The sequence below is a fragment of the Zeus faber genome, assembly GCF_960531495.2.
Source record: "Zeus faber genome assembly, chromosome: 10".
Lineage (NCBI taxonomy): Eukaryota > Metazoa > Chordata > Actinopteri > Zeiformes > Zeidae > Zeus > Zeus faber.
Window position 1 is genome coordinate 4,369,309 of NC_137199.1, and position 16,453 is coordinate 4,385,761.

Genomic DNA, 16,453 nt, shown 5'->3' on the forward strand with positions numbered 1-16,453 from the left:
CTCAATTAGACGTAACGAACCAAATGACAGAAAAAGGAAAATCCCGCCATTTTCCATTTTTGCTCTCAACTGCTTTAGTATCCGATTGTCGCATCTCGGCTGTTCCCTTTCATAAGCTGCAAATTTACATTAGAAAAACAAAATTACCCTAGCTACCATTAGAATCAATATAACAAGAACAGGCAGTTGTAATCACCAAAGCCCCATCTCCTCTGAAGTGTGACTCCGAATGTGCTTGTTTGTGGATGGAGATTTATTATTGGCTTTGTGCCTATTCATGAGAAACAACATAGATAAAAAAAAAAAAAAAATCACTATTATTTCAAGTGATTTCAAACTAAATATCCAGTGAAGTTTCAGCTTGACACCTCTGCAGCTTCCTACGGCGATGCTGCACAGAGCTACTGTTCCCGTTCTGCAACGTAATTGAGTTGAGCAAGTCTCAGACTCGTAAGAGAGCACACAAGGCCAAATTAGACTCGGGGAAATAACGTCACCATATCGTAACGTGGATGCTATTATTGTGGATATACTTATCGCAGCTGAGTGCGTGGCTATTCTTATCAATACTGATCCATTTATAAGATTTGATGCCAATCACACAGGTCGACTTGCTTTTTTACCAACTGTCCACTGGCTCGTTCAACTCAGGCCATACTCTCCAGACTATAGCGTAGACCAGTGTTTCCCCAACCTTTTTTCTGCCATAGCAGACTCTTTACATTGAAATAAGGCCACAGCACACCTCTATCTCACACACACACACACACACACACACACACACACACACACACACACACACACACACACACACACACACACACACACACACACACACACACACACACACACACACACACACACACACACACACACACACAGTTTTATTATGGCCTAATAACATTTAAATTTTTCAGAGCTGGTAACTGGGCTGGATCTGACGAATTAGTGCAGCCTTGCAGTTTTGAACTCGTGACACATGAGCCAATTTGGATTATCATAGTTTTAAGTGGATTTTGAAAATGTTGGATGTGTGCCATGGCACAGTGGTTGAAAAACACTGGTGTAAACTACTCTCCCTAAAGTATCTGCCTGGTAACACGTAAACCCTGGAACACAGTCCTCCAAACTAACATATGTTTGTGTAATGTTAACATATGGACTGGAGGGGCAGTGGCATATATATTTTTTTAACCAAACCAGAACGTACAGGAAATGTAGACAACATTTTCAGTACAGTTCCCTGCTCAACCAATACTTATCATATTGATAACGCCTACCCATATGTTACTCAGAAACCCCTTGGTTGACGTTCATCTTCGCAGAGGCTTGTTTCGGCTTTTAGGCTTTTGATTTGTTATGTTAGAATGCATAAAATCGTAGGCTGATGAATTAAATGAAGGCACTTAAAAAAAACTAACCGTGTAAGAGCCGACCTTCACTACATTGGTCGTGTTTGCAGTGAGCTACGCAACCCCGGCAGACTCTCTCCCCTCAAACCGTTTGAATGCAAAGTTCATGAAAAGTATACGATGCAATTTTCAACTCAAGGCGCAAAAAAAATAAAAATAAAAGAAGCTGGCGGGATGTTGAGCGGACGCTGAACGCACATTGTCGACGGCGGACACTATCTGCCCTGCGCGTCTGAACGGAATCTACCGTCCGCCTCGGAGGGGGTGTCGAGGACGGGGTTGACGAAACCCTCAAACTCGGAGTCCCCGTTGTCGTCCGCGTGCGCGTTCACAAAGTCGTTCTCCCACTCCAGCGCCGTCGCAGAGTCCTCGGAGGCGGAGGGCGGGCCGCTGTGCGCGTGCCTCTCCTCGGGGCGCAGCGCCGCTCGCAGGATGTCCTCCTCTGTCCGGGACCTCTCCCAGGCTGGAACCGAGCGGTTCATCCCTGCGAGACAAAAGACTGGTAAAAGTTTCGTTCGTAGTAAGAGGCCAAGGGAGTCTCAAAGGGTTGCAGGGCTTCATTTGTTTTAACCCCACCAGAGGAGGAAAAATCCAGGTCAAGAAAGTAAAAGTCCTGCCAGGTTTTTGGTCCAGCTGTGCCCTGATTGAGCAGATTTCACAAATTCCTTTTATCTCTGGGTTGTGTTCAAAGCCCTGTGGTGGAATTTTTCTTTCTGAACAGATTTTCCACCATTTTTTTTTTCCACGACCCATTTGAGGCTGGTTTCAGCTCAATATAAGAACGTTGTATCCATTGGTGCATATGCTATGTTCTTCATAGTGCAAAGGAAGGCAACCAAATTCAAGTTGGTTTCCCAAGATCACCCGGAGCAGAAACAACCTTAAAAGAGCAACTTTTAAATTAATCTTGGGTTTATGGAGATGTTTTTTTTTTTTGTTTTTTTTTTCCTCTAAACCTTTTAAAGAGGCAGAAAGGGCTAATACTATATATATATATATATGTTTTAAGTTTGTTAGTAAAAAAAATATATATTTTTATATATATATTTTTTTGTTTACATCTTGCAAGGTGGAGTTGTCGTCTCTCTGCCACAGTGCAGTTGTAGGGCAGTCACTTAGCTAGTTTCACAGCTATTTAGGATGGTGAAGTACTGTGTTGAGGATTTACTATTAAAATAAATACCAACTAAGACCAGGGTACAGAGAGAAGAGGGTGACACTGCGGTTTTATTTTGCTTTGTTCAAGTAGGAGACAAAGGAAAACAAATACGTCTAAAGTGGATGTTTACGGAAACTGAGGTTAACGTTTTCATTTTATACAAGTAGGAAACTGGGAAATGGGGAATCTAAGTCTAAAACAAAAACACACAGTGTCTCTCCGCATCTCTTCTACTCGCCAAGTTTCCATTCAATGTAGCTCTAGCTCTGTCCCGTCTCCCCCCTGTGATGTCACCTTCAAGTTCAGGTCTAACGTCAGTGTGGTGGACCAAGGGGCGTAGTTAAGCAGACATGGCTTCCTTCCCCGTGACCACACAACTGCCCCGAGTCGGCTGAAGGGGCCTACCAAGTACCGGTAAGGTTATAAGGGGGCAGACATCGGGCTTTGCCAGACTCGGGCTGTTCACAGATGATGGTCCAGCGACGCCTGGTTCGACCCGGGTCTTTGGTGGAAGCGTCTTTGGGAGAAATCTGTCTGGCTCGAAACTCGTTAAAAGGCGGAAAAGCATAGGGTACAGGCTGCCGTTAGTTCCCACCTGTTGCACGCCTTGATTTTGTGCATGGATTGACCAGGGTTTGACACGTGGATGAGAGAGGCTAGGGGATTGCGTTCAAGGTCGGTAGGGAGATGTGAGTTTATGTCACTTCAGCAACTAAACGAGTTACTGGGCGTCTCAATTCGGACGTTCAGTGTTTACCATCCCCAGACCGACGGTGTGGTAGAGCGCTTTAATAAAATGCGAATAAACATGATTCTGAAGTTTCTCCATGATGAAGTTTCTCCATGATGAAGTTTCTCCATGATGATAGCCGTAATTGGGACAAGTAGTTGGACTCCCTGTTTGCGGTGCGGGAGGTTCCCCAGGGAGGGGGCGTACGTGGCTCTGGCCACACCGGTTATTGAGGGGGATGAGATGGGGCTGGAGGTTCCAAAAGCAGCCCATCATACCACGGCCCTGTTTAGTGACCATCTCTCTCTGTCCCAGAGAGCGGATGTGGTTACACTTCAGCGGTGCATCTCTGATGTTTTTTCCTCCCGACCAGGCCTCATATCCCTCATACACCACCATGTGGAGACTACCCTGGGAGTGAAGGTGCGCTCTCGGCCGTATTGCCTGCCCGAACATAAACACAAGATCGTGGAGGCGGAATTAGGATGCCTGCCCTGGGTCGATGAACTTCTCAACCGGTAGGTACGGCTTGTTTTTTCACAACACTGGATTTAACCAAGGGCTTCTAGCAGATTCCCTTGTCTCAGGAGTCCTGGGAAAAAGTTGTTCGGTGCCCCAGCCACCTTTCAGAGACTCATGCCTAGCAAGATGATGTAATCATTCACAGCAACACCTGGGAGGGGCATATGCAGCATGTGGGTGCAGTGTTGAGTCCCTGAGGCGGGTGGGGCTCACCCTCAACTCAAAGAACTGCGCCGTTGGACAGAGGAAGGTACGGTATCTGGGGTACCACTTGGGTGAAGGCCTGGTCCAACCCCAGCTTCATAAAACCGCTGCGGTCGCCAACACGCCGAGACCCTAGACCAAGAAGGAGGGGAGGCAGTTCTTTGCCAGCTACTATAATAGGTTTGTACCCGACTTTTCAGAGCTAACCAGCCCCTTGTCCGACTCAAAAACTTGTCTTAACTCAAAAGGGTGCTCCAGATCCGGGTGTCAGCTATCGGCCGGACGGCCCTGGCTCCCCGGCCTAAGTTGGGCGGTGGGGATATGTGGCGGAGGGGGCGTGGTTAAGCAGCGGCTGCAGACTGTAGCATGGCTTCCACGACCGCACCGCTAACCCGAGTCGGCTGAATCAGTGCCTGCGCGGCACTGATTGGTTCGATCCGGGGCAGGGAGCTTTCTTAAATGTTTATCTGTCTTAGAGATTGGCGCAAAGGCTTGTCAGCCGACCACGAGCCAGAGCAGAACGTCATTCCTCCTGCGCCGAATCTGAGCATTATTGATATCATTATCCTTTGGCCAGCGAGCCTTTTTGTTCAGTGTCATAAATCTCGCCATGTGGCAACCCATGGCCAGAAAGATGCCGTCTCCCTCCCTAAAGATTAGAAGATTCTTTATTCATCACACGGCACAGACCACAACACATGTGCCCATGCGGAGACGGCGACCAACATCCACACATGCTTGAATGATGGCCGGTGAAACTTTCTCTGCTTTTAAGCCATCCTGGTTTTTCCTTCCTCCGGGAGGCAGCCAGGAGCAGTGGGCAGCATACAGCGACGCGCCTGGGGACCAATTACAAGTGTCCATCGCTGGTCAGATGATGTTCTGCATGTTTTTGGTGGGGGTCCTTACTGATGTTACCTGGAGGAAACCCCATGGGGAGAACATGCAAACTCCACACAGAAAGGCCCCTAATCGGGAGACAACCCACTGGAGTGCGGTGCCCCTAAACCCCTACCAGTGGGCAGAGACTCCTGCAGTCAGATTTGTAGGTGGGCGTGGCTAATTGCATTAAAAAAAATTTAAATTAAAAAAAAATTAGTCCAGCTGTAATTCTGCATAAAAAAAAAAAAAGATAATTCTTACATTTAATTGTAACATAATTTCCCCACATATTAATTCACTGGGTATACCAACCTGCAAGTTGCCTTTAATGTATATAATACATTTTTTATTGAATGCAAATAGAAACAATTTATACACCCCCAAAACAAAATCACTTCAGACTTTGCATGTTTTACAGCTTTCATATTCACTAAATTGATTCCATACTTCTTCAGAAGATTTTCTTATAGCAACGACCATAAATCATGTTAACCGCCATATACTGGATATGGATTTGAATATGGATTTTAGGCAACATTTAATGTTTTCCATCAATTGGGAGAATCCTTTCCCTGAAGCCTTGACCCTTTACATTCTGGGAAACGCCTACCCTCCTCATCCTCCCACTCGAGGTCCAGTGATGTGCCGTCATCATTGGTGGAGCGGGTCTTGGTGGTGAAATCCCAGCTGTACTCCGTGTTGGGAGTGACCACGTTTGTCTCGGATGACAGCCCTGACAGGGAAATAGAGAAAAAGGAAAGTAAATAAATATAGGTTAACCCCGCATTAAGGTGGATAGTGAAATTCACAAAAATGACTGATGTAAAAAAACTCTTCCAAGTAATTTCAGTAGCAGAAGTAGGCTTTGTGCAGCTTTCAAAGACAAAGAAAGAAAATGAAGAACAAAAATTAAGAATACATATGACAATTGGAACTATGTATACACACCAACACATGCTGTGTGTATAAACATGAATATTGTAGACAAGTAATAAAAGCTGTGAAGGTCCCACTCACTGCTGCTGCGGAATGCTTCCGACTGGGCCTTCACGTTCTGGAAGTAGACGTCAAAATCTTCTCCATGGGCCTGTCTAGGGTGGGCAACAACAGTGCAGTCATAGAAACATTGTGAGGAGGGAATAGCTGAGGATTTGAAAGATAATGAAGAAAAAACGCTTGATGAGGATATAATGTCCAAACGCCTCAAGCCGGCTCGTTGGGAAACAACAACAATCCATATTTGCAGAAATAATCTAGCTGTTGCAGTCGTTCCTCTCCCTCTTTCGGGGCAAACACCGATGTCCTTTGCAGAACTTACTTCCTTTGCTGAGTTTCACCCACAGCGACAGCGCCATCGGCTCTACCCCTCCTCCGTTGTGATGCCTGTAGCTTGAAAATTGAAAAAATGGAAAAAAAAAAAAATCAGAAATTTCATGATGGCATTATCAGGAGCTTTTTCCACTACTGTATCCGGGTAACACGTACAGAAAAATGAAGGGTAGTGTGCAATAAAAGCAGTGCGGTGTGGGCATGCAAATAATTAGGAAACCTCCGTGCCATGCAGCAAATTTTGTTATTTGGTCTCATTACCTGATAAGCTTTAAAGGTCAATAGGACTGTGCGGGGGACTTTGGTATGGCTCTACTAGACTAATACTGCAATAAACTGTAAGTCACTCTACCTCGTGTCTTTCAGTAGGTTTTACGTACGTTCCTGCCGGTTGGAAAGACATTCCTGTATGTTTTTGCCGGCTGGTTTCAGCTGTTAGGTTATTTATTCATTCCTTCATATCCGCCGTGCAATATATTGAAATAACGCTGTTACAGGGTTCATTCTGGCATTACAAAATTAAATTTAAGGACTTTCAAGTACTTTGCAGAATATTTTTTCAACTTCAAGGACACGCAAAACAAATCTATTTTCACTGTGATTTTTATTTATTAAAACTAGAGATATAGCAATCAACTTTTCAGTTCCGATCCATATACATATTTTCCGATACCGATACCAGAGCAAATATTTGAATGCGGAGTAAACCCTTGCATATAAAAAAGACTTATTGAAATCGGTTGAGAAATGTAAACGTTATATTGCTTTTTATCCAGAAAAACAGCAGCTCCCCTGTTAATTGTATTTGTTTACAGGCCAGTCCTGCTTGTTCCAATATGGTGGCGATGTTGACGTATCGCAGAAAAGGGCCTGAGCAGTCACTGCGGTGTCAATGGCTGGTGGTCAACGCTCAGGTTTTAAACCGGACGCAAGCCAGCAAACCGGAGGATGTATCTGTGTAGTTTTTAATCCTCATCCGGAGATTTGTTTCAGTGTGGCACTGCACGAATACGACACCCCTAGAATACTATGGTGGCGCATATATTTGTTGGAATCAGGTCTTATTTTGAAGACCAACACAGCTTAATAGCTGCTTCAATCGGTGATGGTTTGCCCAACTCCAACTGCCAGTTCCTATTTTTGAATTGCGCTTTACAGGTTAATTATTTGCCGAGGTGAATTCTCGAGGAGGCAGACCATGGAATGAAATTTGGATCTGCGACGTCAGTCCGTTATCAGATGAGTGAGTGACCTCAGTATCGACACCCGATACTGGATCGATCCCACCTCTAATTGAAATAAAATAGGTTAGTACCTACCAAAAGTGGTCCAAGGACAACTGGTGAACCGGCAACAGGGTCATGGGTGCTCAAGGCTCATTGGTGCGCGTGGGGAGTATGGGTGGGATAAAATATCGATGCAGGAATATATTGCAATACTTCCTCTTGCGATACATTATCGATACACTGGAGCCAAATAGATCTTTTTTATCAAAAAAAACATAGTGGCGCTCTAAACTGTAAGGGAACATAGATTATCCGTACGGATCGCCCCCCACGGTTCGGCATGCATGTGAACCACAGATTAATTGCAAAATGTAACCATCACAGTGATATAGTTTTTACTGCCGTCTCTATGCAGAGTTGCGGTGAAAAGAAGATAGACAAGACAGATGGTTTCTGTGTTTTACTCTGAAGATTGGTATGTCGCCCTATGTTGCTGCTTAGGGATGTTAATAATTAACCGTTTAAACTTAATAAGAATTTTGACCGATTATTACTATCAGTTAAAAAAAAAAAAAAAATCAAATTTTTTAAAGTAATTTAAAAAAAGTGTTGCATGGTAAAAGAAAAATAGGCTATACAATCTTTCTCAAATACAACTCATAGGGGCGAAACGTGCAACTAGGACTGTGACCATTACAGCGGTCATATGATGTCACCGCGGGGTTTAGCTCATAGCAGTCAAAGCATTTTTTTTTTTTGTATTTCTTTTTTTGCTGGTGAAAGTTATAGGAGTATATGAAATATAAACAAAATCATCATTGTTTAGTTATCATTGACTGTCTTCCATCCTATGTTCAAGGGCTTCTCGAAAACAAAACTTTTCAGTTGCTCCACTTGTCACTTCAACTTTGCGCAAGAGGGAGGGACAGTCATTAAACATATGGGGGATTTCTTTTGTGTGTCCCCGATTATTTGATTAATTATTTCTACTTACCCGACTCAGAATTGTCAGTCGAATCAGATTCGGCTGTTCAATGCGAATATTTGACTATTCAGCTGACAGCGCACGAGAACTGTGTTCAGGTATAAAAATATATTTATGATAAAAAAAAAAAAATACTTAATTTTTTTTTTTCCTGGGGATAGTGCCCTAATATTTTAATCTTGTCTGATAACGGTTAATGATGTCGGCTATCAGTCAGAATTATTATTATTTTTTTAAATTAGCATCCCTATTGCTGCTACTTTACGACATGTCATGAATGAGCTGTGGATACAGCCAATGTCGCCGCTATGCGTCTGCGTGTCTGCCATATTGGAGCGGTCAAGATCCGCTAGTAAACAAATACAATGTGTACTGAGAGATGCAGACTTCTCTACAAAATTGACTGTAACTCACTTAATTCTGAACCAATGTTCATGAAATTTGGCTTGTTATACGTGAGAAACATGATATTGGTTACTTATTGGAATTAAATTCAGTTACTGGGGGCGAATGTAATATTTTTTCCATTCACTACCATGTTTAAGGGAAGAAGGTATCCTCCGTGCCTCATATTGCTTTAATCTTTCATTTAACAACTGAGTATTGAATATTTTATGTATTTCAAGATAGTATCACATCTTCTTGTTGTATATATTTTTATATCTAAGTTGTCAAATTCTGTGAAACTGACACCACAATGCAAATGAGTTGTCCTTCAATGTATTGAGTATCGCAGAATTGCTGTTTACAGTCATTATCGTGGGCAACATATTGTGATAGTATCTTCGTGAGTAACTCTGCGCTTCCCGACCCCTCGTGGCCCATCTGGTCCGAGCCCACCGAAGAGCTACCATAGCACAAATTACTGAAAAAGTTAATGCTGGCATTGATGCAAAGGTTGGCAGCTCGAGGGGGCCCTACACATTATTAGGTGAGTGGTTTTAATGTTGTGGCTGATCAGTGTATATACACCAATATACAGTAAATACATTTATTCATTAATGAATTAAAATATTAATACATAATATATATAAATATAGGAATTTATATAAATACATTAATCTCAATGTCATCTACAATTAAAAGTGTCTAACCGTTATCTCAAACCATGCTGGATTAAACGTATTTGCTCCAAATGAAATGAGAGAAGTCCTCCAAATTGATTATACGGGGGTGGTAGCTGGATTTAGCCGGGTTCGCCTCTGCTAGAGTGCGACAGTTTAATGCTTGTCGGGAAAGCGGGGCCAGAGGTATAAAGAGAAGGGAGCGCTCGGCACCGCCTCACCTCCTTCAACTTTCGCTCTCGTGCCAACCTGGCGGCCTCACGCTGGTCGGCATTTCTAGCCTCCTCTTCTAGCCTTAACTTCTCCTCTTGTGCCGCTAACTAAACAAGAAATAACAGAAAGGAAAACCAAACAAGAAAAAAACAAAGCAAAAACAGAACAGACAAACAAAATATTAAATAAATAGAAGAAAACAAAAATATTAAATAAATAGAAAAAATAAACAATGCTGCAAATTAAAAAAGCTCAAAAACACAAAATAAAAATTATGGTGGCTATTTTTCTTTATGACTGTCAATTGAACATAATGAATTTCAAAACTATGTCAGGGTATCTGCGGCTATCGGCATTATTTCAGGAAAACCTTTGAAATTTGCCTGAAATCTGCTATAGCAAAAGGTTAGTCCTGTTACTATCAAGCCTAAAATGCATTCAAACTTAACTTCGTCAGTATATTCTAAAGTGATGACACAAACTGAAATTGAGTTGGTTTGTTTTTAATAAATGCCTCATTGCCATGTAAAGCACTTTGAATTGCACCTGTGTATCAATGGTCAAAACTGATTGTCAGGGGTAATGTAAATGTTATTAAAATATGAAAAACCAATCCAGATTTTTATTATTTATTTTGCCTTAACAGGCTTCAAACTTGATTCAGAATTTAAATGCGCCACAGATACCCTGTCCCTGTATGTACACAAAACAAAACCGTAATGGCCTTACCTCTGTTTGTAACTTCTGGTCTATCACGGCCTGCTTGTCTGCTATCGCAGCATAGTGGTGATCTCTGAGGTGATTAATCTCCTCTTCATTGACTGGTCTGCGGATATGAAACAAACAGTATTATAACTCTTCTGGATGCTATAATCACAGTCTGTATGTGTTCTATTTATAGTGTAATTTCAAGCGGATTATGAACTAGGGATGCACAGATATCACTTCTCCACCGTCAATACTAGGGATGGGTTGTCATATATGATTATTCGGTCCTGAGGCAAAAGTCTTTCGGGAATAAATATCTTTAGATAAATGTGTGGGTCACCGAGTGTCCCCGTTATGCACAGACACAAATTACGCATGGAGATATGCATGGAGGGAGACCGGTCCCGATCTGAGGTCTCCCAGAGTATTCTTTCTCTCCTCGTCTCCTGTGATAAGTGAAATGTGACTCCACAGACTGTGTCATGTGACTCTGCTGTGCTCGCAGAAGCAGACACTTTCACTCTTGTAGCATCCGACTAAGTATTGATAACGCGAGTCGTATTTTCAAATGAAGTTTTTTTAGGTTTTGTTTTTTTAATAATTTGATGTATGAACATATGCACTGATACACAAAAAATAGCTAAATGGTTTTTATTTCTATAAAAAAATAACAGCAAAATGACAGTGGGCAAGTAATTATCAGTTATCAGTGTATGCCCAAACACCAGGTAACACCGGTAATTGTGGCAACCCTTCAACCAACATGTTCCAAGATAGGCCCAAGACCTCTTCAGAATTTCTGAAAGGGGTGAGAAAAGACTCGAACTGGGCCCTCAAGTGAGTAGATAGGGGTTGAGCTCGGGACGCCGTGATTCATTGCCAAACTCTCTAGGGGTGTCATGGGCCTATTCGCAAAAGATTGGTGAAAGAGGGCACCCTCTTGATAACCCGGAAGATGCCATCACTCACTTGACCATCCTGAAGGGTCTAGGCAGCATATCTCACATATGCAATTCAGGGATATTAACATCTAGTTCTATATAACAGATCTGGTGAACCAGTAACTTCTGTGAAAGGGTAGCTGACAACTAGGGAAAGCACCTTGTGACAGCATGGAAAGACAGCTGGCAGGAGGGAACAGACCCCACCGCCCAGGCGCTTCCAGGGAAGCGCAAGCTGTGCATAGACCCTCACTCAGGCAAGGGCAATGGATGAGATGGGAGAGAGTGGGGAAGAGAAAGATGTCTTGGAAAGAGCTGTGGTAAATAGAGACAAGCCAAGCCAAGACATTGGAGCATGATTCACCATCAAGGCTGCCTATGATGTCCTTCCATGTGCCAAGAATCTCAAAGAGTGGTACGGAGACCATCCCACATGCTCCATCACCCCGACTACAGCAATACTAAAACCCATCCTGGGGGACTGCAAGACCAGCCTCACTCAAGGCCGAAGGTTGAGTGTCAATGACCTCCTCCCCCTTCATCCCGGCAACAGCATTTGTCTGGGATGGTGAAGGTCAAGCCAGACTTGCCACGTCGAGACCAAACAACGGGCGACTAGGTAGGGCACGCGATTGGAAGATGGTGGCAGACTTCCCGGGTGAGATCACGTCAACCAACCTCAGACCAAACCTTGTGCTGTGGTCGGCATCACTCCATCTTGTTTACATCATCAAGGTCGCAATGCCCTGGGAAGATGCAGCGCAGGAGGCCGACAAGCGCAATAAGGAAGCTACTCTGGGAGATGGGAGTGTGAGGGAAAGCCCACCAGTAAGCAGTCAAAGACCTCTCCAGAACTGCTGAAAATGACAATCAGTGGCACGGGATGAAGAGGAAGGACTGGATTTGGGCCTTCAGGTAAGTAGATGGGGTTCTTCCAATGTCTGTGAGCTACGTAGGGACCAATCTTCCTCTCCATCTCTACCAGGTGGTAATAGGGGAGAGGGGGAGTGGAGGGAAGCACTCCGCCCAGATGGGCGGGGGGGATTGGCGTGCCGCAGTCCTGGCCACCACTCTCTGTACTCCACTTCCTGTATGCTCCGGTGGAAGAAAACTGATTTGACTTGCCAATTAAGGTAGAAGGAATACCTACAATCATGTTCCAAGACAGGCCAAGACCTTTTGCAGAACTGCTGAAAAGTAGAGATGCACCACAGGCCATCAATCGGAACTGGCCGTTTTTTTTGCTCCTAACACGAGATCAGAAACAAGACGTTTGGTTATTTTGTCCGTTGTTTTGTCTGACATTTTTTCTCCAACATTTAAGTCAAGTCAAGTCTATTCATATAGCCCTTTATCACAATGCAGTCTCAAAGGACTTCGCAAACACACGCTCGGGAGCACCAACAAGTACTTAAAAAAAGTACATTCAAGCAGAATCGAAAGCTAATGTATAATAAACTAACTTTTGAAGCTATGATTTGTATAAATTGTGAGTGAATGCAAAAGTTTTCTATTTTTATAAATATAAAAATATAAAATACATGGTTTGTTTTTTTTAATAAATTTTTTTTCTGTTGAAACACTGTACAAAAGAATTATAGACAGTCATTTTGATGTCACTGCCCTGTCACCCGGTGCAGTCCACACCCCCCTAGTGACGCCACTGCCCTCCATGCACACAAGCTGCATTAGAATAATTTCCCAAAACAAAGCTGAAGTCACACCTTCTAATTTTGGCTTTAAATCTTGAAACTATACAATAAACTGGGGATAGGTAAATGCAGAGGACGGATTTCCCCCAAAGAGATTAATAAAGTACACAAAAATATAAAATAAAATGTATAATTTAAAACAAACTGCTGATGCTACATGTAATAGCATCTTTATTTTGCTCATTGTGCTTAATACGCAGTTGTTGCCTTTCACATGGTATATATAGATATTTTTTCCTTTAAGGCCTGTTCACCCTACAAAAATCGTATTCATTTATTCTTCTTTCCTTCTTTGAATGTTGCTTTACAAAAGCTACAAAAAAAACCCCCACTGCAATCTTTATCGGCTAATTTTCTTGTAAACAAAAAACAACAACAAAAAAAAAAAACCTCTATCAGAATCAGCCGGGAAAAATAATGGTCTTTGCATCCTGAAAAGGATGAGAAAGGAAAACACCTGGGCCCTCAAGTGAGTAGATGGCATCTAGGGGGTGAGCTTGAGACGTCGGTGTTCACTGTTGAACCCTCTGGAGGTGTCATGGGCCTATTAAACATCTGTGAAAGAGGGCGCCCACCTGATAACCCAGAAGATGCCATCACTCACTTGACCATCCTGCAGAGACGCTCAGGCTTCCGACTGCTCTAAACGCTCCGTTTTCAAAAGGTTTTGCCTACTTTCGGCATGAGCTGACATTAGCTCATCACGGACTTCATATGGTCATCTGCTCTATCGGATCAGCTGTACATTTCTCCAAACTAAACCAATAAAATAGTGTGCTTTCATTGTGTGTGTGGTGTGTGTGTGTGTATGCATTTCCCCCCCCCAAAGTTTATATGAACCAAAAAATCCCCACTATGAGAGTCCAGGTGCCTCACGGTGCGGTGTCGTGCCTCCCCCAAGCTTGCAGCACGGCAACCAAAGTCGTAACAAACTTTTAAATGTTTCCAATAATATTTCATCTACAAGGCCTCATTTAAAAGTTTGTTACGCGTGTTATACACTCACATTATGAGTGAAGATTCAGCAACTGGATTGCTTATTTCTCGCCTCAAATTTGTAAAGAAAGAGAATTTCGTGTACTGAGAAGGTGGAATTCGTGAGAGTTCACTGAGTAATTAAAACGGAGCCCTGAGTAAAGCTCAAACCACATGGGCTCATAGAACGCTGAACTTTTGCTCAAACCCCATTGGCTCAGAACTAGGGGCTTGGCTTTTCCAGAAAAACAAAAATTCAAAACATGTTTTGAGGACCTCAGAGACCTATATTAACATGTGTAATAAGGATCATAATAGCCTCTTTAAGGAATATTAACATCTAGTTGTATTTTTATATCTATGCAATTCAGCAGATTGCCTAAAATAATATAATTTTTTTATTTTAAGGCTTAGCCTTAACAACTGGATTACCCAATGCTGCCTTTTTGTAGTCACATTCATCTGGTGTGATAGTGAAAGTTGAACAAATTGATTTCGTCCAAAAACATCCACACCAAAGAAGACAAGTCGGTTGCCTCGTCCGCCAACCATCTTGGGTGTGCTGTAAAACGTCCTGCCTCCTGCACGCTCTACCCAGGCTCCGCCCCTCGTCTACATCAGACAGCGTAACAGTGTTTCCAGGTAGTGTCAACACAGCTGACACAGACAATCTCCGGTTGTGAGCTACATGTGTGAAAGGGCAACCACGGACAATGTCTGGGCCTAATGATCCAGAGTGCATGTGTGAAAGCAGCTTTAGTTTTGAGTCTCAAATGTTTAAGAACAGTACTTCTTTTTTTTAACCAGCTGACCTGTGAACATCACAAATATTCTCTGTTTATGCAAGTTAAAAATAGTTTACTAGAAGCTTTATTTTTTTCGACTTTAAGAATTTAAGGTAATCAAGGAATTGTAACAAAGCTACTCTACTTTTTTTCCAACTGGGCATATTTTCCAACACCCTATTTCAGTCTTGAATTTGACCGAATGACTGTTTTTTGAATTGATGAATTCCAGTTATGAACACAAACTGTTACAGGTTACATACCTCGGGCAGGGTTGTGGACTCTCAGCCTGAAAGACAAAAATGTATTATTTCACATAAACATGCTTTTCAGTATCCACTTGTTAAAGTGGAAAGAATTCATACAAATGCTATTTGTTTGGGAATTGGATCAGACCTACCTCGTCGCTTTCCACAAGGTTTTCAAACTGCAATATAGAGGGTTTACAATTAATAAAATGATATGGTGCGTGACTTAAGCAGGGAAAGTAAAAGTCTGAAAAAGTAGAGTAGTTACTACCTCTATGGTGTAGTGCTCCCCAGTCGTACAGCTTCTGAAATATTTTGACCTGTGATGCAATGAGGAACATACAAGAGATAACCATTATCTCAGCATTTCTCCAATTCTGCAAAATCTAAGCCCCAAAGTGTCATCTTCCTTTATTAATTAAACTTAATATTTTAGTTGACAATTATCATACGAATAATTCAGATTGACAGTTGCATTGTCTTTCTTTGTTCATTTTATATCGCCATGTTGTGGCATAAGATAAAACATTAAAGAATAAATGTCTACCTATTGCAAAACAGCCATTCATTTGTAATAAGATGTTAATCTAATGTTCCAATCTTAAAAAGATTAGAACATTAAATGTGGGGTAAACCGTTAATTTGCCTCAACCCGATTAAGCCTAATAAGGTCTATTATTATTATTTTTTTAATCTTTATTTTTTTATTATCCAGATTGTTTTAAAAAAAAAAACCATCACGCTTACATTTGGATGGAAACAGAATATCACGATTCTAGAATGAAATCGCGATCTGGTCAAATAATCGCGATCAGGCGATACGTGTACTGGTTGTGACAGCTCCACTCCCAGCCGGGCAGAGACTCACGCCTTTGATAGCTTCTATTCCTGTCTTTGTGAGTGTTAATGTCACCAAACCCACTGCTTCGAGGAGCAGTTCCCACGTGTGGACGCCTGACTAGTTAGCTGGGAAAAAGGAACAAGTTACACACACAACCACAATTCAGTGTTGCCGTGTATAACTAGTACGATGAAGGCCAGCCCTAAGCAGTAAGGGAACCACTACTGCTCCTATTGTGTGTGTACTGTGTGTGTGTACTGTGTGCGGGGTGGGGTGGGGTCCAGACGCACATATGGTCCCAACGAGCTGGGAGGCTTCCTGATGCATTTCTTGTCCCCCCCCCCTTGAACCCAACACAGACCTGCTTTCACTTACCCGCCTCCTCTCTGGATCCTGCTGGCTTCTCTTCCGAAGAGCCCAGCACAGTATGCCCAGCAGTTACCCATCGCATTGTCGGACGGAGCTCTTCTCCCGCTGCCTGTGGAGAACAGCCGGGCCGCGTCCCTCAAATGGAACT

At 42.7% G+C, this 16,453-nt stretch overlaps 1 protein-coding gene across 2 annotated transcripts; it reads right to left on the reverse strand.

Moving 5' to 3' along the window:
* Nucleotides 1-875: 875 nt before the first annotated feature.
* Nucleotides 876-16,431, reverse strand: ap1ar (adaptor related protein complex 1 associated regulatory protein). 2 transcript variants are annotated; one of them, XM_080008282.1, is made up of 10 exons: nt 16,312-16,431; nt 15,367-15,415; nt 15,248-15,274; nt 15,111-15,136; nt 10,456-10,552; nt 9,735-9,833; nt 6,228-6,292; nt 5,927-6,000; nt 5,520-5,642; nt 876-1,896 (listed from the first exon to the last, which is right to left on the reverse strand). In XM_080008282.1, exons 1-10 carry the CDS (start codon nt 16,380-16,382, stop codon nt 1,628-1,630), a joined length of 900 nt encoding a protein of 299 aa, XP_079864408.1. In that variant the 5' UTR covers nt 16,383-16,431; the 3' UTR covers nt 876-1,627. The 2 variants fall into 2 exon arrangements, with proteins under 2 accessions (XP_079864408.1, XP_079864407.1); XM_080008281.1 differs by having other exon boundaries at nt 6,228-6,298.
* Between the last annotated feature and the right edge of the window lie 22 nt (nt 16,432-16,453).

Bases quoted from the DNA above. Each gene is read 5' to 3' on its own strand.
- ap1ar (XM_080008281.1), bottom strand. From the start codon at position 16,382: ATGGGTAACTGCTGGGCATACTGTGCTGGGCTCTTCGGAAGAGAAGCC. The intron at 15,275-15,366 runs GTAGTAACTACT...TCTATATTGCAG, and splicing joins GGGAGCACTACACCATAGAG to TTTGAAAACCTTGTGGAAAG. The intron at 6,001-6,227 runs GTAAGTTCTGCA...TGCCCACCCTAG, and splicing joins GGTGAAACTCAGCAAAGGAA to ACAGGCCCATGGAGAAGATT.